This window comes from Meles meles, chromosome 11 (genome assembly GCF_922984935.1).
Source record: "Meles meles chromosome 11, mMelMel3.1 paternal haplotype, whole genome shotgun sequence".
Lineage (NCBI taxonomy): Eukaryota > Metazoa > Chordata > Mammalia > Carnivora > Mustelidae > Meles > Meles meles.
In genome coordinates, this window is record NC_060076.1 from 81,043,964 (window position 1) to 81,068,011 (window position 24,048).

A 24,048-nucleotide genomic window follows, 5' to 3' on the forward strand; every position below is an offset into this window, starting at 1 on the left:
AAAATAAACTTAAAAAATAATCTTATCTGTTCAGTCTGACTTCATAACCTCTGCTGTTGAAATCTGAAATGCATCACAAGGTTCACAGTATTTGAAGGTAAGAACAAAAAGGAAAAAAATGAAAAAGGCAATTTACTAACTGCCCCTCCTTAGCCCCCAACTATGTTTCAGGAGAGTTATGTAAACTTATTTATGAGATTCTTAATCCTCATTTTACAAATAAAGAAACAATTTCAGTTTAGGTCACTCATCTGCCAAGGAACAGAGCTAAGATACAAACCCAACTTTGCCGAACTCCAAGACCCATCCACTTAATAAGCCACATTACTAAATTCTGACAACTAATTTATACCTATGATCAATGTTTAAGGACAAGGATATTTAATGAGGTACTACTAAGTAATAGAAACAAATTCACACCTTTTTGTACACAGCTGTCTTATCAGAATCCAAAACAATTATATTCCTTAGCTTTGCATTTATTTCAGTCGCAGCAGGCCTCATAATGATCTCAGAATCAAGCCCTAAGGGAATACAAGGAAGATCAGATGGCTTTTCTTTCATTTAGTAGTTCTGAATTTATTTTTTCTCAAATTTCATTACCTTCAATCTTAATTTCAGCAATGTTACGTTTCTGATCTTGAATAAAGATCTGTAAACAAGATAATTCTGCTAAAATCTGCAAGGTAATAATATCCTCGTTCTTGGATAGTTTTAAAGCTGCAAAAAAAAATTGTAAAACATAAGGAAAAAGTTTAGTAGTTACCTCACTACCCTTATAAAGGAACTGAAGTAGAAGAAAAATTAATGATAATACTAGAGGAAAATCTCATTTGCTATTCCACTGAAAGCAAGCAAGATATTCCCTACTTAATTAGGAATTCTTAAAAAACAAAAAACAATCAAACCTAATGAAAACAAAGCCAAACTAATCAGACACAACAAAAATGTTCCTAGATGATACTATCATTTGAAACTAAAAAATTATAGCTGTAAAATCATAAATCAATCAAGAGACAATGATTATGATGTAATACTTCTCATTGTCAAACCTGCAACTTTTCATTACTTAAAAAGTATTTCATTCAAAAACACACTCTGAAAGGATTCAAATTTTCTTAGTTCCATTATTCTAATCTAAAATTATGATATTAAAATTCATGAATTTAATCCAAATCAAATACTAGTACTGTATAATATCTTGACTAAAAAGAGTAAAACGACAATTAAAAGCCACATTTTCTTAACTAGTAATTACTTTCTTTAAGTATCATTTTCTAAAATTTACCTGTTATATAATAATCTTTCTAGATATTAATCTAGGCAATAGAATTCTGAAGCCAATATTATGCATGAATAATAAAGCAAAGACTAATTATTGATCCACACGGTAAAAAACTTTGAAGCTGAATTTTAAACATACACATTTTTTTAATGACCTCTCCTTTGTCTTCAGTCTCTGCAACAGACACTGGGGCTGGTTTTTCTTCCAATTGTGGAAGTATATTATTAAAATAATTTATTGTTTTCAGAAGTGCTTCGGTATGTAAATGAATATCCAAAGAGGAAAAATTCACCTAAAGAACAAAGCTGATTTTAGTAATTGGTCAATAAATACTGGTTTGCTGCTCAGTATAACTATTGTTTGTGGTATAAAGGACAGAATTTATAATATTCCATTTTTATCCTCAAGGATCACAGTTCTAGTTATAAAGCAGTTTTCATAATATATTTACTTAGAAATACAGTTTCTAATTAAAAAATAAATAATTATTCACTCATACCTTAATCAGTTGTAGGGCATTGTTGTAAGCACTTTTCAAGTTGGGTAGATTTTTTTCAGCCTATCCAAAGAGAAAAAAAGCAAATCTGTTCGAGTATCTTAGAAAGACATATAGTATATACAATTGCAACTCCCTAAGGGCCTTCACAATCTTCCTCTGTGTGACAGAATTGTTTAACAAGTGTCCAAAGACAGTGCGTTATCTTTAGATCTAGAATGATTTTGTCATATAAAAGCTATTTAATGTATAAACAAAACCCCTAAAATATCTAGATCAATAATAGTAAAAATGGTCTTAAAAGCGATAAAATACTCTTTGAGCATTGCTATTATAATAAAGTTTTTTTTTTAAGATTTATTTTTTTTTTTAAGATTTTATTTATTTATTTGACAGAGAGAGATCACAAGTAGACAGAGAAGCAGGCAGAGAGAGAGAGAGGGAAGCAGACTCGCTGCTGAGCAGAGAGCCCGATGCGGGACTCGATCCCAGGACCTAGATTATGACCTGAGCCGAAGGCAGCAGCTTAACCCACTGAGCCACCCAGGCGTCCCTAAGATTTATTTTAGAGAGAGAACACACATGAGGGTGGAGAGGGGGAGAGGGAGAGAGAAACTTGAGCAGACTCCTCACTGAGATTGGAGCTCCATGTGGGGCTTGATCTGAAGACCCTGAGAACATGACTTGAGCTGAAAAGGAGTCTGACACTTATGTGACTGCGCCACCCAGGCACCCTATGATAAAGTAATTATTAAATTAATATGGCACTTTCATAAAAACAGGTCAATGAAAATGTTATAAATCTTAAGTAAACCCTAGTACATATAAAAACTTAACGGAAGATGAAATGAATATTATAAATCAATAGAAAATGAATAGAATCATTAAAACCAGGAAAATGAGGAAACTTCGGGTAACAGGCAAATCAAATGAAATTGTATTATGCCATAATAAATTCCATCAAGATGAAAAGGTTTGGGTTTGGGGGCACCTAGGTGGCTCAGTCAGTTAAGACTCCAACTCTTGATTTCAACTCAGGTCATGATCTCAGGGTCATGAGATCAAGCCCAGCATTGGGCTCCATGCTCAGTGGGGAGTCTGCCTGAGATTCCTCTCCTTCTCTTTTTGTCTCTCTTCTCCATCCCCTGCTCCAAATGCATGCTCCCTCTCTCTCTAACAAAATAAGACTTAAAAAAAGGTCTGGGTTTTTAGGTTTGGCTTTTTTTTTGTTTTGGTTTGGGGTTTTTTGGGTTATCTGATGGAGGGGGAAAAAACTCCAAACTTCATGTCATTTCTACTTAGAACACAGGCTTATTTTTATTTATATTTTTATACATTAAAATTTATTAGGATTACAAAACAAGAAAGCCTTAACGTTTTAGAAAACACATTACCATGAAGATTAAGCTGAATCTAACTTATAAAACTTAGTTACAACATTACAGAAGTACATTTACCATACAAAGGAAGCACTTACCTTCACATATTCCAAAGTCAGCAGATCTTCCATCGTATTATCCAGTGTTGTAATCAAATAAATTGGTTTCTTGTTTGCACCTAAAAATGATTTTTTAAAATTACTTTCATGTAAAAATAATGGAAAATAAATATCAGCAACAATAGTAAAATGTAACTGGAAAAGAAGAATTTTCTGAATCAGTTCTGGGCCTTGAATTCTACCTTACCCAAGTGAGGTCCCTCCTCCTTTATCTTAAACTCTCAATCTGTAATTACTCCCCACAATTCCCTACCCATCTCCTATGCCACAATGTGAAAGTCTTAGTCTTCTAAACTTTGATAGGAAGTAAGGTTAAAAAAAAAAGCAGCAATCAGTTAAAGAAAAAAAGGGAATAATTATTATGAACAATGAAAGGACATGAAGAAAACTGTGGCCTTGAGTCATAGAAATATGAGAAAGAAAATCATCGATGCCCATTATTTTTGAGAAGACAGATCAGGTATGTGATGAGAAACTAAGTTTTTCCTGTATATTGGTTTAAATTAGAATAAACTCCATTGTCATTTAATTTACTAGTTGTATTGCTGCTTCTGATCAAAACTTAAGAAAACAGTAAGAAAACTCAGCATTTTGTATAAGGGTTTTAAAACTATCACCACCAAATTATTTATGGCCATTCCAAATCAGTATCTAGATAGTGGAGGAAAGGACTACAAATCAATCATAAGACTTTTGAGGAAAAAAATACAACATATTCCACAGAATCTTCCAGATTTAAAACTTTATTAGCTATTCAGCCAGCTTTCTACTTCAGAAGCTACTTGCATTTCAAACCGTAAAAAAGGTCCTGAATTTTCTCACTTGTTTATCTACAGAACTATTTACTGATCATTTACAAGAAACTATGCTATTCACTTCCTCCCACTCCCACTAAAAAAAAAAAAAAAGCAAAAATATTACAGAAATAGGTGCAGTGGCAACTGTGTATCAGTATTCTGTGAGCTAGGGTTTTCTTATCCTGCCCTCTTGGGAAGCAAACAAAAAATAAATATAATTGAAAACGGCTAAAATACCTCTGGATTGCTGGAGAGCCCTATCAAATTGGTTCACTTTTCTTTCTAATCACAGGAGCAAATGGTTTCTTGATGTTAAAAAGCATAATAAAGTAAAACTCTGTATCTATTGTGTATAATGGTTTTCTCAGCAAAAGATAATCATAATAAAGTCGACCACACTCAAGTTCTCAAGGGCCACAAAACAAGTGTAGATATGGAATTGAAATGTGTAAGTCATGTCCAATGATTAAGCTTCCAGGCTGCAATACTTAATTTACTTTTCTAAATACCAAGACCCCATTCAATCCAGGGCTCAAAAAAGGGAGGGCGATTTTCATGATAGTAGTTAATGGACAGGTTTGCCTAGGAGTGAGTTCCCAGAGAGGATGACCCTCTTAAATCTTGAGATAAGCATATTCTCTGCCTTTCTTAATTCACATAAATAGTAGCTGGGATGCAAATTTTTATGTTTAGTTTAGTTCTGCGATTCCCTCATATTGAGTCCCTCAATCTACTGGAGGAAAAAAATCCGACATGAGCTTAAAGTATTTTACAAAATAGCTTCCATTTAAAGCCTGATTCACTTATAAACTTTAAGAAGCGAACCATCAAAAGAACATCAGATTCTGTGACAGCGGAAGTGCTTTTATACACATGTAAGCGAATACATTTTTTAAAAAGTGAGCTCTACACCATCACGGGGTTTGAACTCACAACCCTGAGATCAAAAGTCATACACACCCTATGAAGTGAGCCCGTCAATTAACCCAGATTTATGTGGTCTCAAAAATAAATGGAAAACACTATTACCTTTAAATTTTTTTTAAGCCAACTGATATTAATAATCACTTTGGACATCAATGGTCTAAATGCATCTATTAAAAAATGCAGATCGCCACAGTGGACCAAAAAAAAAACAAGACCCAACTATATAGTGTCTATAAGAAACACACTTTAAGGGGCGCCTGGATGGCTCAAAGGGTTAGGCATCTGCCTTTGGCTCAGGTCATGATCTCCAGGTCCTGGGATCGAGCCACATGTCAGGCTCCAGGCTGTCTCAGTGGGGAGCCAGCTTCCCCTCTCCCTCTGCCTCTACTCCTGCCTATCTCCCTGCATGTGTGCTCTGTCTCTCTCACAAATGAATAAATAACACACACACACTTTAAATATAAAGACACATATACACTGAAAGCAAATGGATGGAGAAAAATACTGCAGGTAAATACTAATAAAAAGAAGGCAGAGATAGCTATGTTAATTTTCAGAGAGAGCAGACTCCAAAGCAAGAAAAACTATAAGGGATGATGAAAGGTATTATATAATGATAAAGGGGTCAATTCTTCATGAATACACAACAATCCTTAAGTTGTATGCATCTTAACAACCAAGCGTCAAAGTATGTGAGACAAAACACTGAGTACTGAAAGGAGAAACAGATGAACCCACTGTCATAGTTAAAGACTTCAATATCCCCCATCAGAAATGGACAGATCCAGCAGACAAAAATATCAGTAAGGACACAGTTGAACTTGGTAATAACACCATTAGTCAACTGGATATAATGGATATCTATAGACTACTCCATCCAACAACAGCAGAATACATCTTCTTATGCTCCCATGGACTAATCAGCAAGATAGGCCACATTCTGGGCCATAAAACACACCTTACTGAATTTTAAAAAGTAAAAAATCAATGGAACTATAAATCATTAAGAAATATAGCTGGCGAGGATGCGGAGAAAGGGGAACCCTCCTACACTGTTGGTGGGAATGCAAGCTGGTACAACCACTCTGGAAAACAGCATGGAGGTTCCTCAAAATGTTGAAAATAGAACTACCCTATGACCCAGCAATTGCACTACTGGGTATTTACCCTAAAGATACAAATGTAATGATCCGAAGGGGCATGTGCACCCAAATGTTTATAGCAGCAATGTCTACAATAGCCAAACTATGGAAAGAACCTAGATGTCCATCAACAGATGAATGGACAAAGAAGATGTGATATATATACACAATGGAATACTATGCAGCCATCAAAAGAAATGAAATCTTGCCATTTGTGACAACGTGGATGGAACTAGAGGGTATCATGCTTAGTGAAATAAGTCAATCGGAGAAAGACAACTATCATATGATCTCCCTGATATGAGGATATGGAGATGCAACATGGGGGGTTGGGGGGATAGGAGAAGAATAAATGGAACAAGATGGGATTGGGAGGGAGACAAACCATAAGTGACTCTTAATCGCACAAAACAAACTGGGGGTTGCTGGGGGGAGGTGGGGTTGGGAGAGGGGGAGGGGGTTATGGACATTGGGGAGGGTATGTGCTATGGTGAGTGCTGTGAAGTGTGTAAACCTGGCGATTCACAGACCTGTACCCCTGGGGATAAAAATACATTATATGTTTATAAAAAATAAGAAATTAAAAAAAAATGTATAGAGTGCCAAAAAAAAAAAAAAGAAATATAGCTGGAAAATTCCAAAATATTTGGAGAATAAACACTTTTAATAATACATGGGTAAAAGAAGAAATCTCAAAAGAAATTTAAAAACATTAGAAGTAAGTATGAGGGCACCTGGGTAGCTCAGTGGGTTAAAGCCTCTGCCTTCAGCTCAGGTCATGATCTCAGGGTCCTGGGATGGAGCCCCGCATCGGGCTCTCTGCTCAGCAGGGAGCCTGCCTCCCCCTTCCTCTCTCTCTGCCTACTTGTGATCTCTATCTGTCAAATAAATAAATAAACTCTAAAAAAAAAAAAAACAAACAAACAAAACAGTAAGTATGAACACAGACCTTAACAAAAGTTGTGGGCTATATATAATAAAAGCACTGCTTAGAAGGATATATAAAATTGAATGTATGTGTTAGAAAATAAGATATAAATCAATAACTTAAAAGCTTTCACCTTAGAAAACTAGAAAAAGAGAGCAAAATAAATCCAAAGTAAGCAAAATAAATAATAAAAAGTAGATCAAAATCAAGGAAACTGAAAACAAATCATCAGAAAAATTAAGGAAACAAAAAAATTTCTTTGAAAAGATCAAAAAAAATTGATAAGCCTCTACTCAGGTTAATTAAGAAAAAAAGAGGAAATGGATTACTAATATTAGAAATAAAAGAGGAGAAATAATGGTATCATGAATATTAAAAGGATAGTTAAAAGAATACTATGAACAATTCTGTCCACAAAAGTGATAACCTAATGAAATGTACCAATTATTTGAAACAGATACAATCTGACAAACTTTCACAAGGATAGACAATCTAAATAGGTTCATATCTATTACAGGAATCAAGTCAATAACTAATAACTTTCCAGAAAAGAAAGCAACATGCCCAGATGGGTTCAGTGGTGAATCCTAATAAACCTTTAAGGAAAATTACACCAATTCTATACAATCCCTTTCAGAGGACACAAATAGAAGGAATACTTGCTAACTCATTCTACTAAATCAGAATTACCCTAATACCAAAACAAACACAAAGGCATTCCAAAAAAAAAAAAAAAGGTAAACTGCAGGCAAGTAACTCTCATTAACACAGATACAGCAGCTACAATACTACAACACACACACACACACACACACACACACACACACACACACACACACACACAGAACTGATTCCAACCAAGTGTAAAAAGAAATATGTTCCATGACCAAGTAAAATTTATCCCAAACTGCAAGATTGGCTCAACATTTGAAAATCAACTGATGTACTCTATGACATCTATAGGCTACAGAGGAAAAAACAACATGATCATTTAAACAGATGCAGAAAAAGCATATGACAATATCCAACAACCATTCATGATAAAAACTTTCAGTAAACTAGGAATAAAGAACTTTCTAACTTGATAAAGAATATCTTCTAAGAAAAAGAAAAAAAAAAAAAAGAATATCTTCTAAAAACCTGCAGCTAACTACATACTTAACTGTGAGAAACTCGGGAGCCTGGGTGGCTCAGTTGGTGGAACGACTGCCTTCAGCTCAGGTCATGATCCTGGAGTCCCAGGATCGAGTCCCGCATCGGGTTCCCAGCTCACTGGGAGTCTGCTTCTCCCTCTGACCTTCTCCTCGCTCATGCTCTCTCTCACTCAAATAAATAAATAAAATATTAAAAAAAAAAGTTTAAAAAAAAAAAACAAAACAAAACTGTGAGAAACTCAAGGTTTTCACACTAAGGAACAAGGTAAGATGTCCTTTCCTTTTTACTGATTTTCAGTATCGTAACTGTGTCTGCAAAAGCATTAAGACAAGAATTAAAGGTATTTCTCTTATTTTTTTTTAAGATATTATTTATTTATTTGACAGAGAGAGAGATCACAAGCAGGCAGAGAGGCAGGCAGAGAGAGAGGAGGAAGCAGGCTCCCTGCAGAGCAGAGAGCCCGATGCGGGGCTCGATCCCAGGACCCTGAGATCATGACCTGAGCCGAAGGCAGCGGCTTAATCCACTGAGCCACCCAGGCGCCCCGGTATTTCTCTTATTTTTGCAAAACAAGACATAAAACTTTGTTTGCAGATGACATGATCATCTATGTAAAAAATTTGGAAGAATCAACAACAAAAAACCCTCAATAGAACCAATAAGCCATTAAATCAAGGTTGTAAGATACAAGGTTAATAAACAAGTCAAATGCTTTCCTATATACCCAAACTGGCAAAGGAGAATTTGGAATTGAAAACACAATACCACTTCCACAGTCTTTTCAACCAATGATGATGGAAAAAAAGGATACCCACAGGAGGGGGAAAAAAAAAGTAGTTACACAGGGATTATACCCTTCACAAAAATCAACTCACAATGGACCACAAATCTAAATGTAAAATGCAGAACTAGAAGACTTCAAGAAGATAACCTAAGAGAATATCTAGATACCCTCATTTTGACAATAACTTTTTAGAGGTATACCAATAGGATCCATGAAAAAAAAAAAATCTCATAACTTGGATTTCATTAAAATTAAAAATCCTGTTCTGTGAAGAACAATGCTAATAAAATGAAAAGACCAGCCACAGATTAAAAAATATTTGCAAAAGACACATCAGATAAGGGGCTGTTATCCAAAATATACAACGAACTCTTATACTCAAGAAATAAACAAACACCATTGAAACAACAGACCTAACACCTTAACAGACAACTCACCAAAGAAGATCTAAGGAAGCCAAATCAGCATATGAAAAAGATGCTCTACACAGATCATCAAGGAAATGCAAATTTAAAAAAATCAATGAGATACCACTTCATACCTTTATTGGGATGCTCAAAATCAAAGAGACTAACATCAAATATTAGTGAGGAGAATATGAAGCAACAGGAACTCTCAGTCATTGCTGATGAGAATGCTAAAAGGTACAGACCCTTTGGAAGACAGCCTGATTGTTCTCACAAAACTAAATGTATTCTTCCCATATAACCCAACAGTGATGTTCTTTGGTATTTACCCACAGCAGTTGAAAACTTATGCTCACACAAAAACCTTCATACAGACGTTTATTGAACCTTTATTCAGATCTCTCAAAACCTGTGTACAACCAAGACATCCTTTAGTAAGTGAATGGAAAAATAAACTGTGGTACAACATACAATGAAACGTTATTCAGTACTAAGAAGTAAGCTGTTGAGTAATGAGAAGATATGGAAATAAATACATATTACTAACAGAAAAAAGTCATTCTGAAAGGCTGTATGTATATGGTATGATCCCAGCTATGTGACATTCCAGGAAAAGGATAAACTATAGATATAGTAAAAGAGCTCAGTGGTTTCCAGGAGGAGCAGCAGGACAGGAAAGGATGAAGAGGTGGAATACAGAGGATTTTTAGAGCAGTGGAACCACTGCACATGATAATACAATGCTCCATATGTGTCGTCATACATGTGTCCAAAAACTTTTGAATGCACAGCACTAAGATGAACCCTAACATAAACCATGGACATGGGGTGTACTGTGTCAATGTACACAAACTGCAACAAGTGTCCTCCTCTGGTGGCAGATGTTGATAATGGGAGAGGTTATGCACGTGAAATTACAGGGGGAAATCCCTATACCTGAACTGCGCAATCTCATTGTAAAGCAAAAATTGCTCCAAAAATAGTTCACTAAAATTTTTTAATGTCATTTCTAACCATATACAATGTTCTTCTGTTATAAAAAAGCTTTATAAAATTAAAATTAACCGACTAGATCAGTTCTCTTTTTTAAATTGTCACACATAACATTGTGTTAGCTTCAGGTATAAAACAGAATGATTCAATATTTGTATATATTAAGAAATGAGCATCACAATAATCTAGTTAAATATCTGTCCTCATACATAGCTACAATTTTATTTTTCCTTGTGATGAGGACTTTCAAGATTTACTATCAGCAGCTTTCAAATATGCAATTTGGTATGTTAACTATAACCACTATGTTATACTTTATATCCTCCTGATTTATTTTATAACTGGAAAATTTTTTCTATCTTTTGGACCCCCTTCACCCATGCCAACTGAACTCTCCCCACTCCCTGCCTCTGGCAACCACCTATCTTCTATGTACTTATCAGCTTGGATTATTTTTTTTTATATTCCACATATAAGTCAGACAGGATGGTATCTTTCTCTGACTTATTTCACTTGGCATAATGTTCTCAAGGTCCATGAATGTTGTCACAGATGGCAAGATTTCATTCTTTTTTATGGCTGAAAAGAATTCCACTGTGTGTTTTTGTATGTGTGTGAATAAAGATTTCACATCTTTTAGGTGTTCACTCATTGATTGCACTTAGGCTGTTCCCATATCTTGGCTATTACAAACAGTGCTGCAATGAACATGGTGTACATTTATCTTTTCAAGTTAGTGTCTTCATTTTCTTTGGGAAAATACCTAGAAGTGGAATTGCTAGATCATACGATATTCTATTTTTAATTTTTGAGGAACTTACATATTGTCTTCTATAATGTTTGCACTAATTTACACTTAATAGTACACAAGGGTTTCCTTTTCTCCATAGCCTCACCCACACTTGTTAGTTCTTATCTTTTTGATGATACCCACTCTGACACATGTGAGATCATATCTCATTGTGGTTTCGAGCAGCAGTTCCCCAATAAATAGTGACATCAGCACCTTTTCATACACCTGTTAACCACCTTTATGTTTTCTTTGGGGAAAATGTCTATTCAGATCCTCTGCCTTTTTTTTTTTTTTTAATTGAATTGGTTTTCTGCTTATTGAATTGCAGAAATTCTTTATATATTTTAGGTATTAACCATTGATCAGATTTGTGATTTGCATGTATCTTCTCCCATTCAGTAGGAATGGTTCAATTGGTTCATGGCTTCCTTAGCTGTGCAGAAGATTTTTGGTCTAATGTAGTCCTACTTGTTTATTCTTGTCTTTGCATCTGGAATCAGACCCAAATAATCAACACAAGACTAAGGTAAAGGCACTTACTGCCTATATTTAATTCCAGGAGTTTTATGGTTTCAGGCCTTCCATTAAGCTGTAAGATGGTAGTCATAGTTCAGTTTCATTCTTTTGCATATGGCTTCCCAGTTTTCCTAGCACCAATTTAGAGTTACTTTTTCTATTTCTGTACAAAATGTCATTGAAATTTAGATAGGGAATGCATTGAATTTGTAGATTTGCTTTGGATAATATGAACACTTTACCATGTTAATTATTCCAATCCATAAGCACAGACTACCTATGTGTCTTGATTTTTTTTTCATCACTCTTATAATTTTCAGTATATGTCTTTCATCTCCCTAATTTTATTCTTATGCATTTTATTTTTTTGATGGAATTACAATTGTTGGATTGTTTTCTTAACTTCTCCCTCTCATAGTGTATAGAAACCCAAAGAATTTTGTATTTTGCTATCCTACAACATCATTGAATTTACTGATTAGAGCTAACAGCATCTTGGTGGAGTCCTTAAGGTTTCCTATATATAGTATTATGTCACCTGCAAATAGTGACAGTTTTACTATTTAGATCTTCAAAGAATTACTGCAGATATTGACAATTTTTACCAGTCGACAAAGAAGTCAAAAGAAAAAAATATTAAAAATACCTTGGACCGATGAGAACATAAATACAATATACCAAAATTTATGAAATGCAGCAAAAGTATTTCTAAGAGGGCAAAGAACAGCAATGCTTGCCTCTTAAAACAAAAAATTCAAACAATCTAACTTTATACCCCAAGGAACTAGAAAAAGAACAAATGAAACCCCAAATTAGAAGGAAATAAAATATCAGAGCAGAAATAAAGGCAATCGAAACTAAAAAAAAAAAAAACAAAAAAACAAAACAAAAAAAAAAACAAGTGAAAAGATCAATATAACTAAGAGCTGGGTCCTTTCAAAGATAAGCAAAATGCACAAACCCTTAGCTAGATTCACTAAGAAAAAAAAAAAAGGCAGGCTTAAATAAAATCAGGCATGAGAAAGGAGACATTACAACTGATAACCAAATAAATACAAAAGGTCGTAGAGACTACAATGAAAAATCATAATGCTAACCACTGGACAACCGAAAAGAAATAGATATGAAGGTGGGGAATCAGAGGGGGAGACATACCATGAAAGACTATGGACTCCAGGAAACAAACTGAGGGTTTTAGAGGGGAGGAGGTTGGGGGATGGGTTAGCCTGGTGATGGGTATTAAGGACAGCATGTATTGCATGGAGCACTCGGTGTTATACGCAATGAATCATGGAGCACTACATCAAAAACTAATGATGCACTGTATAGTGACTAACATAACGTAACAGAAAAAATATGAAGACAGGTTTCAAAGTTAAAAAAATATAGGTCTGAATAAAAAAAGATATATAAATGTGGTTTAGATTATAATATTAAACATATAAACTTAATATTTAACTTAATATTAAAACACATGTATGTACATACATAACTAAGCTCAGGAAGTAAAGCATTGTATATTTTTTAACCTTTTATTTGGAATTAATTTCAAATTTACAGAAAAAGTTCCACGAATAAAAATAATTAAGAAAAATAAAAAGAAATGGATAAATTCCTAGAAACATACAACCTTCCAGGAAATACAAAACACACATAGACCAATTATTTATAAAGAAATTGAACTAGTAATCAGAAGCCTCCCAAAAAACAAAAATCCAGGACCAGACGGCTTCACTGATAAATACTACCAAATATTAAATAAAGAATTAATACTGATCTTAATGAAATGTTTCTGAAAAATAGGAGGAAACCCTTACAAACTCATTTACAAGTCAAGCTCTACTCTAGTACCAAATGCAGATACAGGCCAATTGATTTTAGATGAACATAGATGCAAAAATCCTCAACGAAATATAAGCACAATAAATTCAACAATACATTGAAAGGACCATAAGTAAGCAGGATTTATTCCAAGGATGGTTCAACATCCACGAACCTATCAATGTGATAGCCTATGTTAACAAAATGAAGTATAAAAATATGATTTCAATGGATGAAGAAAAACATTTGACAAAATTCAACATCCATTTACATAAAAACTTTCAACAAAGTGGGTAGAGAGGGAACATTCCTCAACATAATAAAGACCACATATAACAAGCCCATAGCCAACATCCTATGCAGTGTAAAAGTTGGAAGCTTTTATTTTAAATCAGGAACAAGACAAGGGTGCCTACTCTTGTCACTTTTATTCAACACAGTACTGGAAGTCCTAGCCAGAGCAATTAGGCCAGAAAAAGAAATAAAGGCATTCACATTAGAAATAAATTATCTAAATAATTCCAACAACCATTTAGAGTTATCTTACAAGAATAAATCCAAAAATATAAAGAAATATACATAATACCCTCTCCTAAATGCCTAACAAAGTAAGTGGATATACTATCCAAGGTATAATATATCCATTATGATTATGGGACAGAAAATGTTTATAATACACAAAATGTTAAGCTCTGACACCCAAGGACATCCATGTTATGTCTGCCTAAACCTGAGAATATGTTACCTTATATAGCAAAAGGGTCTTTGCAAAGCCAATTAGGTAAAGAGGAAATTAGCTTGGACTGAGATCAGAGATGACAACATAAGAAGGATCTATCACCCTGTACTGGTTCTGAGATACAGAGAACCAAATGCAAGGACTTAGGCCTGTGGAGGTTAAGGCCAGTCCTTACCTGTTAGTAGCAGGAAGCTGCTTCTTTGTCGTAATATACGACAAAGAAATGAGTTTTGGAAACAACTTAATAAGCGAGGAAATGGATCTTCCCCTAGAGTCTCCATACAGGAACTCTAATTGGCACCTTGATTTTTACCTGTTAAGACTTATGTCAAACTACTGATTAACAGAATAGCAGATAACAATTTTCTGTGGTTGGAAGACACTCAGTCTGTGGTAAATTATTACATTATCAATAGGAAACTAATCCAGCATTGTAGCATTGAGTTAGATTTAAAATTAAACCAGGTCTATTTTATTTTCCTTTATGAAAAGGAATCTTCATTTTGTCTCTGATCTACGTTTTTAGATCTCCAAGTATAAGATAAAAACTGACAACCAATTCATAATATAGTATTTCTTTGAGAATGTCTTAATAAATGTACTGATTTAAAGCCTAGAGAATTTAAACTCTCTAGTAGGGAGTCAAACAATAAAAGTTTATTACTTTAAGAAAATTGAGATGCTTACCAAAGTATTCTGGGCATTTTAGGCAGAACTCTTTCAAAAAGGCATTTGCTTTCAAATCAAATGTTCTAAATTCCACATCTGTGCCCAATCCTAAAACATCAACCTCTACCACAGGTAGTTCACAGTCTCCAACAAGGTGATAAAACTGAATCAAAACCTAGAGAAAAAAGAAAAAAGAAACTACCACTACCAAAATAAAAAATTATTTATGTAGATGGTGGTTATAAATGGAGATATAAGGTATTTATACGATCTGTACTTAAAATTTAGGAAAGATTTTATATCACACATACATATACATTTATGTTGTACAAACTATTTTTAATAAATGTGTATCAAATAACCATAACATATGATCTAAACTCCTAACCTGTGATTAAGAAAATTAATCTTCAAAGAAAGGGGAGGAAAAATCACATAGCAACATCTGGATTCAGCTTAAACTGGATGAAACAGGAGTACATGTTAGTAATGAGACTATATAAATACAATGAATAGCAGCAATGAAAATTTAAAAGAAGCCATATTAATTTTACTATGGTACATACCTCTGGCACTTCAAATCTTAGTTTACACTGAATCATATTTTTTGAACAATACAGCTTTTGAAACTTCTTCGGCTGATAGCTTTGAAGTTCAGAGGGAGATTGAGGAGGTTCATCCAAGGGACTACATGGTGCATCAAAAAATTCTTCCTCTGAATCTAAATATTGTAGAACATTATTTAAGTCAACAATCAAAATGACTGATTTAATAACATTTTTATAATTTTTCTGAGATAAATATGAATACTAATACATTAGCAATCTAAATAGTTCAAGATTTAAATAAAAAGATGAGAAAATAATAGAGCTTATGTCTGAAAATAACATTTTTGATGCCAAAAAACATAGAAAATACAAAGTTCACCTTTAGGTTAATGAACATCATCATTAGTATAAAACTGCAAACAAAAATTTTATTTTTTATTTTTGAGAGAGAGAGAGAGAATGTGCATGCACCAGTGGGCAGAGGGAGAGAATTTTAAGTAGGCTCCATGCTGGGCTCCCCCAATGCAGGGCTTGATCTCATGACCCTGAGGTCATGATCTGAGCTGAAATCAAAGTTGGATGCTCAACTGACTAAGTCACCCAGGTGCCCTGCAAAAGAAAAGTTTATAGCAACTGCCAATGCCAATGATTACATGCAACATGAATTTTCAAAGGAACAGACTAATTTGCTTGTTCTACCTGGGTAACAAAAATAGGGCTGAGTTACAAAATCTGCAATATTAAAAGCACAAAGCAGATCCTGAGGTTTGGATGAAGAAACGGAGATCAATCACCATTTCATTCATGGATGTGTGTGTGCGTGTATGCGTATGTGTGTCTGTGTGTGTATATACACATATATATACAATAAATTTCTGGAATTTGCTATTAAAAACAACTCCAAAACTAGTGAAATCATTAAAAGAAGATTTAAAGGAAACTAAAACTATCTGAAGTATATATCTCTAATGACCAAAAACTGAATTTAGGGCAGATGATCTCACAAACATTTCCTTCCCACCCCTTACCCACACAGAAAGAAAAATGTTCTCTAGAAAACTGAAAATTGACATGGTAACTTCAGTTACTTAAGATTAAGCAATTTTTAAGGCCTTAAAAATAGGCTTAAAAAAATTCTTTCCGGGGCGCCTGGGTGGCTCAGTGGGTTAAAGCCTCTGCCTATCGCTCGGGTCATGGTCCCAGGGTCCTGGGATCGAGCCCCGCATCGGGCTCTCTGCTCGGCAGGGAGCCTGCTTTCCTTCCTCTCTCTCTGACTGCCTCTCTGCCTACCTGTGATCTCTGTCAAATAAATTAAAAAAAAAAAAAAATTCTTTCCAATGTGGCAAAGAAAAGCAGGTATCTGGTGTCATAGTATTTACCACTTTTCACGTGTGAATGTAGGTATTAAGGCCTGATTTTTGTTTGTTTGTTTAGTAATATAAGAGGAAAATATAAAAATAAAAATAAAATTTTTTTTTTTGGTGCCAATTTTAAATACAGTTTTATTTAAGACATTGCATTTTCCACTTAACAATACAGTGCTTATAAAGTGCAATGTTTATTTCCTTTCCCTGTGCACATATTCCATATTCAAGTATCAAGAATGCCCAGTTTTTTTGCTGTAGCAGCTCAACGTTACAACTGCCATGGAATTTGCTACAAATTTGGGTCCTTTGAATATTGTGTGTGGAACCATGCTCAACCTATTTATTCTCAGGTTGGTTTAGTCAACCTCTTCAATGGTGGGCCCAGAATTTAACGAAGACAAGATTCTTCAAATAACTAAGCAACATTATAAATTATATAATCCATAGCGTTTCATAGGGGCTCCTAACTCAAAGGAAGATAAAGATTAACTTACTAGTAGATTTTGTGAGATCAAGAGTTTTACTTTTATTCACCAAAAAATTCTTGCTGCAAAAGCAACTTTAAGGAACATTCCACTTCTATTATCTTAAAGGAATTTTAGTGAAAATTTCTGGAAAACATATACATATCTGCTATTGCCTGCAATTTTTTTATATAGTCTCAAAATGAAAATTATATTCATAATACATTTTATTACAGAAAACTTCCTAAACCAGTTTCATTTTACCATCATCAACACATGGAAGTTCCAAGAAAGGAAGCATTTTCTGTGAAATCTGTGTTGTTCCCACAGAGGTGGACCTTTGCATCTGGAAGAAAAGTAATTCACTGTTGATTAGCACAAAGATTTTTATTCAAAGTCCTAAGACAATTTTGACAAAGAAAAAAAAAATCCCACTTTGAACTAAGAAAAAAAAAATCCAGTCTGAATTAGGAAAGTAAATTATAAAATATAGATTTCAAGAAGTGGTTTTACAATTTCAAGGCTAAATAAAAATCACAGAACTCTTATATTAATTTTCTTGCTGACAGGCTTCGAGTAGGAAAAGATCTTAGATACAATGTTAACTCAATGTCTCACTAAATAAGAAAACCTATCAGGACATTCACAGGAAATAACCAATCCCAATATTTCAAACCTACAGAGATGCGAAGTTCCCAGTTTTACTTTGCATTTTTTGAAAAACACTTCATTAAATTGACTTTTTTACTGCTTGGAGAAATATAGCACATAAAAACATAAAATGCAATGTGATAAAATAATAAGAAAAGACATACCTGAATCTTCTACCCAGACCAAAAACTAAGAAAAACATTCTAAGCAGCACTATACCCATACCTAGAAGCATCTCATGTGATTCTCCTCGATTATATTCCCTACAACTAATCACAATTTCACTTTACTTGTTTTTATGTCCTATTAATGATTCTCTAACATTCTTTAACATTCTTTATCCTGTTTCTAAACTGTACAAAAAAGGAGTATCCTAAATATTCTAACACATTCTTCTACAAAATGTTTAAATTTTACACATAATTGATTGTTCACTCATTCTCACTACCTTACTATACTGCATATTTGCAATACTTATTTGCCCACTACACTGTTGATAAATATTTGTATTGTTTACAGATTTTTAGCTTACTCGTAGTACTACCATAAGCATCCTTGAACATGTCTCCAGATTATATAACAACTCCAGAAATCTAGTTATTTCAAAATCATTTCTTGAAAGAACTATCACATTTCCCCACTTATTTAGGTTGGCATCTTTTTATGATATCAAACATACCTTAACCATGTATGATAGTGTACATTTATATCCAAGCTTTATTCTACTTCACTGATCTATGTCTATTCCCATACCAAACAAAACCACTTTAATAAAGTAGCTATAAAATAAACCTTGAAATCAAATATTAGAAAACCTCGAATATTATTCTTATCTAAAATTGTTTTGGCTAAAATATTGAAGGCAACCTAAGTTTCCATCAATAGATGAATGGATAAAGATGTGGTGTGTACGGGAAACACAGTATTATTCAACTATAAAGAAGAATGAAATCTCGCCATTTGCAACAACATGGATGGATCTAGAGAGTACGGTCCTAAATGAAATAAGCCAGAGAAAGAAATACCACGTAATTTCACCACGTAATTTCACTCCCATGTGGAATTTAAGAAACAAACAAAGGAAAAGAAAGAGACAAACCAAAAAACTGACTCTTACTTACAGAGGACAAACAGGTGGTTATAGTGGGGGGGCGTAGCTTTGAAATAGATGAAGGGGGTTAAGAGTACACTTATCTTGAAGAACACAAAGTAATATAGGGAAGTGCTGAATCACTGTATTGTACACCTGAAATGAATGTAAACACTGTGTATGTTAATTATGCTGGAATTCACATTAAAAATAATAAATTGTTTTGGCTAATATGTGTCTTTTACATTACTGTATATACATTTATAATTTTTTTTTAAGATTTTATTTATTTATTTGACAGACAGAGATTTCAAGTAGGCAGAGAGGCAGGCAGAGAGAGAGAGGAGGAAGCAGGCTCCCTGCTGAGCAGACAACCCGATGCGGGGCTCGATCCCAGGACCCTGGGATCACCACCTGAGCCGAAGGCAGAGGCTTTAACCCACTGAGCCACCCAGGGGCCCCTACATTTATAATTAGCTTGTTAATTTCCAGAAGAGAAATCTTCCATATTCTGATTGAGGTGGTGAGAAATCTAGAGAGTTTGAAGACTGCCAACTCAATGGGGTCAGGCCTCCACTCCTTGATTATGCATATCATTCCAATGTTTAGGTTTTCTTTGTTTTCAGAAATGTTCTGCAATTTAAGGTTTACAGGTCTTGTACTTCTATTATTAATTTTTTCTTAAGTATTTAGTCCTTTTTAATATTGTTACAAATGGAATATTTTTCACTTTTAGAAACATTTACATTGATAATGTATCTTGCAAATTTGCTATTATTAGTATTTTTCTACATTCCTTAGTACTTTCTGCATGAATGATCATTTCATCTGCAAATAAAGATAGTTTTACTTTTTCTTTCTAATCCTGTCTTTTTCTTGATTTCTTTGCAGAAGCTAGAACATTCACTATCAACTTGAATAGAGGTGGTGAGAAAAGGTATTCTTGAACTGTTCTAGATCTTACAGGGAAAGCATTCAGTCTTTTTCAAATTAAATATTAGCTACAGGTTTTTCCTGTATGTCCTTTATGAGGTTGAAGAAACTCTTCTATTTCCCATTTAAGAGTTTTTATCATCAGGGAGCCAGGGTGGCCCAGAGGGTTAAGCATCTGCCTTCAGCTCAGGTCCTGATCCTATGGTCCTGGGAACAAGACCACAGTCAGGTTCCCTGCTCAGCAGGGAGTCTGCTTCTCTCTTCCTCTCCCTCTACCCCGCTTGTGCTCTCTCTTGCTCACTTGTGCACGAGCTCTCTCCCTCTCTCTCAAATTTTTTAAGAAGTTTTTACCATCAATAATTGTTGGGTTTTGTCAATACTTCTTCCTCATTTATTGAGATGATCATAGACTTTTTCTCCTTTATTCCATGAATATGATTAATAACACTGACTTGTGAACCATTTTTGTTTTCATAAAGTAAATGCATTTGGCTATAATATATTATACTATTTGGCTGTAGTATTTTTAAAGGATTTTTGTATCTATGTTAATGAACATACATGTCTATAGTTTTCTCATAATTCCTTTGTCTGATTACAAAACAGGACAATCTATGCAAAGAAACACGTAAGAACGGCCCATAACAGGGAAAAATTAGCAAGCGCAGTTCAGGAGGAAGTAAGGCACTAGACTTACTAAAAAAGGACTTTTTTTTAATGCCTCAAATATGCTCAGAAAGCTAAAAAGGACCATGGAGAAAGAGCTAAAGAAAATTCCAACAATGATGTCATAACAAATAGAAATGAAGGTGGCTCCGTCAGTTAAGTGCCTGCCTTTGGCTCAGGTCATGATCCCAGGGTCCTGGGATCAAGTCCTGTATCCAGCTCCCTGCTCAGTGGGGGCCTGCTTCTCCCCCTCCCTTTGCCGCCCCCCCACGGCTTTTGCTCTGACAAATAAATAAAATCTTAAAAAAGAAAACATTAATGAAGAGAGAAATTTTAAGAACTCAAGGAGAAATTTTGGATCTGAAAAGAGCTAGGTAACAAATGAATGAGGTATCGTTATGGATGCTAAAGTCATCTGAAGGATAAGAACATGTTAGGAACAACCTTACTTCCACATATTCAACACCTTGGATGAAACAAATTCCTTAACAGAAAATCTTATGAAGCTCATGCAAGAATAAACAGATACAGTCCGGTAAAAATGAAACAATTTCAAAGTCTTTCAATAAAGAAACTCTAGGGGGGCCTGGGTGGCTCAGTGGATTAAGCCGCTGCCTTCGGCTCAGGTCATGATCTCAGGGTCCTGGGATCGAGCCCCGCATTGGGCTCTCTGCTCCGCAGGGAGCCTGCTTCCTCCTCTCTCTCTCTGCCTGCCTCTCTGCCTACTTGTGATCTCTCTCTCTCTGTCAAATGAATAAATAAAATCTTTAAAAAAAATAAAAATAAAAAATAAAGAAACTCTACGCACAGATGGCTTCACTGGTATTTAAGAGAGAAACAGTATCTACTCTTTACAAAAAATCTTGTAAAGTAAGAGGAGAGGGAAACCTTTTCCAATTCATTTCACAAGGCTGGACTTTCTCTGATATCATGCAAATACCTAACAAGTATAAACCACGATCCTGTATGAACATAAATACAAAAATCCTTAACAAAAAATTAGCAAATAAATCCAACACTGTACTAAAAGGATAATTATCATGAACAAATGAGGCTTATATTAGGAATGCAAGGCTAGTACAACATTCAAGCAATGTAATTTATCATATTAAAAGAATAAAGAAGAAAACTGTATGATTACAACTGATGCAGCAAAAGCATTCTATAAAATGCTACAAATATTCCTGATACAAATAAAACCATCAGCTAACTAGGAATAAAAGAATACCTCCCTCAACCTAGGAAATAAGATGGAGAAACTGACAGCTATTATCATACCTAATAGACTAGGGGTGCTTGGGTGGGTCAATGGGTTAAAGCCTCTGCCTTCGGCTCAGGTCAGGATCCCAGAATCCTGGGATCGAGACCCACATCAGGCTCCCCCCTCCACCTGCTTCTCTGCCTACTTGAGATCTCTGTCTCTCAAATAAATTTTTTTAAAAATCTTTTAATTAAAAAAAAAAAAAAAAAAAAGACTACACTCCTGCCACTAAGTAGCAGAATGATCCACTGAAACCAAGAAAGTGGAACCATTCTCGAAATCCAGGAGGGAACTTTAGCCCCCAAAACCCATACCTATTGAGCCTATGTTGGTAATGGCACCACTGTGGATCTCAGACTAGCTTTCAAGATTATTCTGTTCCCTGCATGGAGCACTGGGTGTTGTGCAAAAACAATGAATACTGTTATGCTGAAAAAAATAAATAAAATGGGAAAAAAAAAAAAAGATTATTCTGTTCCCTTTTACTGAAGAATAAAGCACATTCCCAGCTGGATGGCCTACTGTCCCACCCTGTAGTATCCCAGAACTTCAAGGGATTTTCTTCATTTTGTCCTGACTCTGCCCTCTTAGTACTTCAGCTGGTAGAGTCCCATCTCTATTCCTGGCTTCGGTGAGATAGTGGATTAAAGCCATGTGTCACACGCCTTTATCAAGTGTTTGTGCAAATACCTCTGGTTTTCTAACACAATTCTCCATTTTTTGCAATATGGATAGGCTGAGCACTTTCCAAATCTTTAAGTTCTGTTACTGATATAACAAATCCTTCTTAAAAATGTATCTTTCCTCGCATTTTACTATAAGCAATTAGGAAAAAATAAGACCATGTCTTGAACAGTTTACTTAGAAATCTCAAATAAATATCCAAATTCATCACTTACAAGTTCCACACTAGAAAACAATTCAGCCAAGTTCTTTCCCACTTTATTACAAGGATCACCTTGCCTGAAAACCCTCTTTCACATTCTACTTATTATCCAGTGCTAAACCTACTACAACATATTTGTTACAACCCCACGTCACTTTCTGGTACCAAAACCTGTATTAGTTTTCAAGGGCTGCCATAACAAAATTCATAGACTGGAGGTATTAAACAACAGAAATTTATTTTCTTACAGTTCAGAAAGATAAGAAGTTCAAGATCAAGGTGTTGGCATCATTTGCTTTGACTGAGGCCACTCTCCTAGGCTTGCAGATGTCTACCTCTTTGCTGCACCCCTGCTCCCGCCATGGCATTTTCTCTGTACATGCGCATCTCTGGTGTCTTGTTCTGTGTCCGAATTTCTACTTCTCATGAAGATGCCACACTGACTGCATTAGGACCCACTCTAATGGCCTCATATTAACTTAACCACTTTTTAAGGTCCTATGTCCAAATACAGCGACATTCTGAGCTACCAGAGTTAAGGTTTCAATATGTGGATTTTCAGAGGACACAGAACACCAAAACATGTGAAGCACATGTACATTTCAACTACAAAATACTTATGAAAAAAATTAAATAGGGGCCCCTGGGTGGCTCAGTCATTAAGCATCTGACTTCAGCTTGGGTCATGATCCCTGCGACCTGGGATAAAGCCCCCCATTGGGCTCCCTGCTCCATGGGAAGCCTACTTCTCCCTCTCCCACTCCCCCTGCTTGTATCTGCTCGCTCACTGTGTCTCTCTGTCAAATAAATAAAATCTTAAAAAATAAATAAATAAATAAATAAACCTAAATAAATGAAAAGATGTATCATGTTAATGGACTGAAAGATTCAGTATTGTTAAAAGGTCAATTCTCCCCAAACTGGTAATACAATAAAATCACCATCAAAATCCCAGCAAAATCTTTTTGTAAAATTGAAAAGCTGATTCTAAAAGTTATCAGGAAAGGGGAAGAACTAGTGTTAAGTATTTAGGAAAAGCAAACAATTTAGATGTCACATTATCTGATTTCAAGAATTACCATTTTTAACTCTATCAAAAAGAATACCTATGAATAAATTTAATCAAAGAGGAGAAAAATCTGTACCCTGAAAACTATAAAACACTGATGAAAGAAACTGAAGACACAAATAGATGAAAAGATATTTCACACTTAAGGACTGCAAAAAGCAGT

At 34.7% G+C, this 24,048-nt stretch overlaps 1 protein-coding gene across 3 annotated transcripts in view; it reads right to left on the reverse strand.

Annotated features, from left to right (window-relative positions):
* Positions 1 to 24,048, reverse strand: part of VPS13A (vacuolar protein sorting 13 homolog A) — a 244,795-nt gene that overhangs the window by 128,558 nt on the left and 92,189 nt on the right. For all 3 annotated transcript variants that reach the window (XM_046022052.1, XM_046022053.1, XM_046022054.1), the window contains exons 24-31: positions 17,594 to 17,675; positions 15,517 to 15,671; positions 14,969 to 15,125; positions 3,259 to 3,338; positions 1,785 to 1,844; positions 1,424 to 1,577; positions 604 to 720; positions 421 to 524 (exon numbers count right to left, since the gene is read on the reverse strand). In XM_046022052.1, the coding sequence (XP_045878008.1) occupies positions 421 to 524; positions 604 to 720; positions 1,424 to 1,577; positions 1,785 to 1,844; positions 3,259 to 3,338; positions 14,969 to 15,125; positions 15,517 to 15,671; positions 17,594 to 17,675 (909 nt within the window). The remainder of the gene's footprint in view (positions 1 to 420; positions 525 to 603; positions 721 to 1,423; positions 1,578 to 1,784; positions 1,845 to 3,258; positions 3,339 to 14,968; positions 15,126 to 15,516; positions 15,672 to 17,593; positions 17,676 to 24,048) is intronic.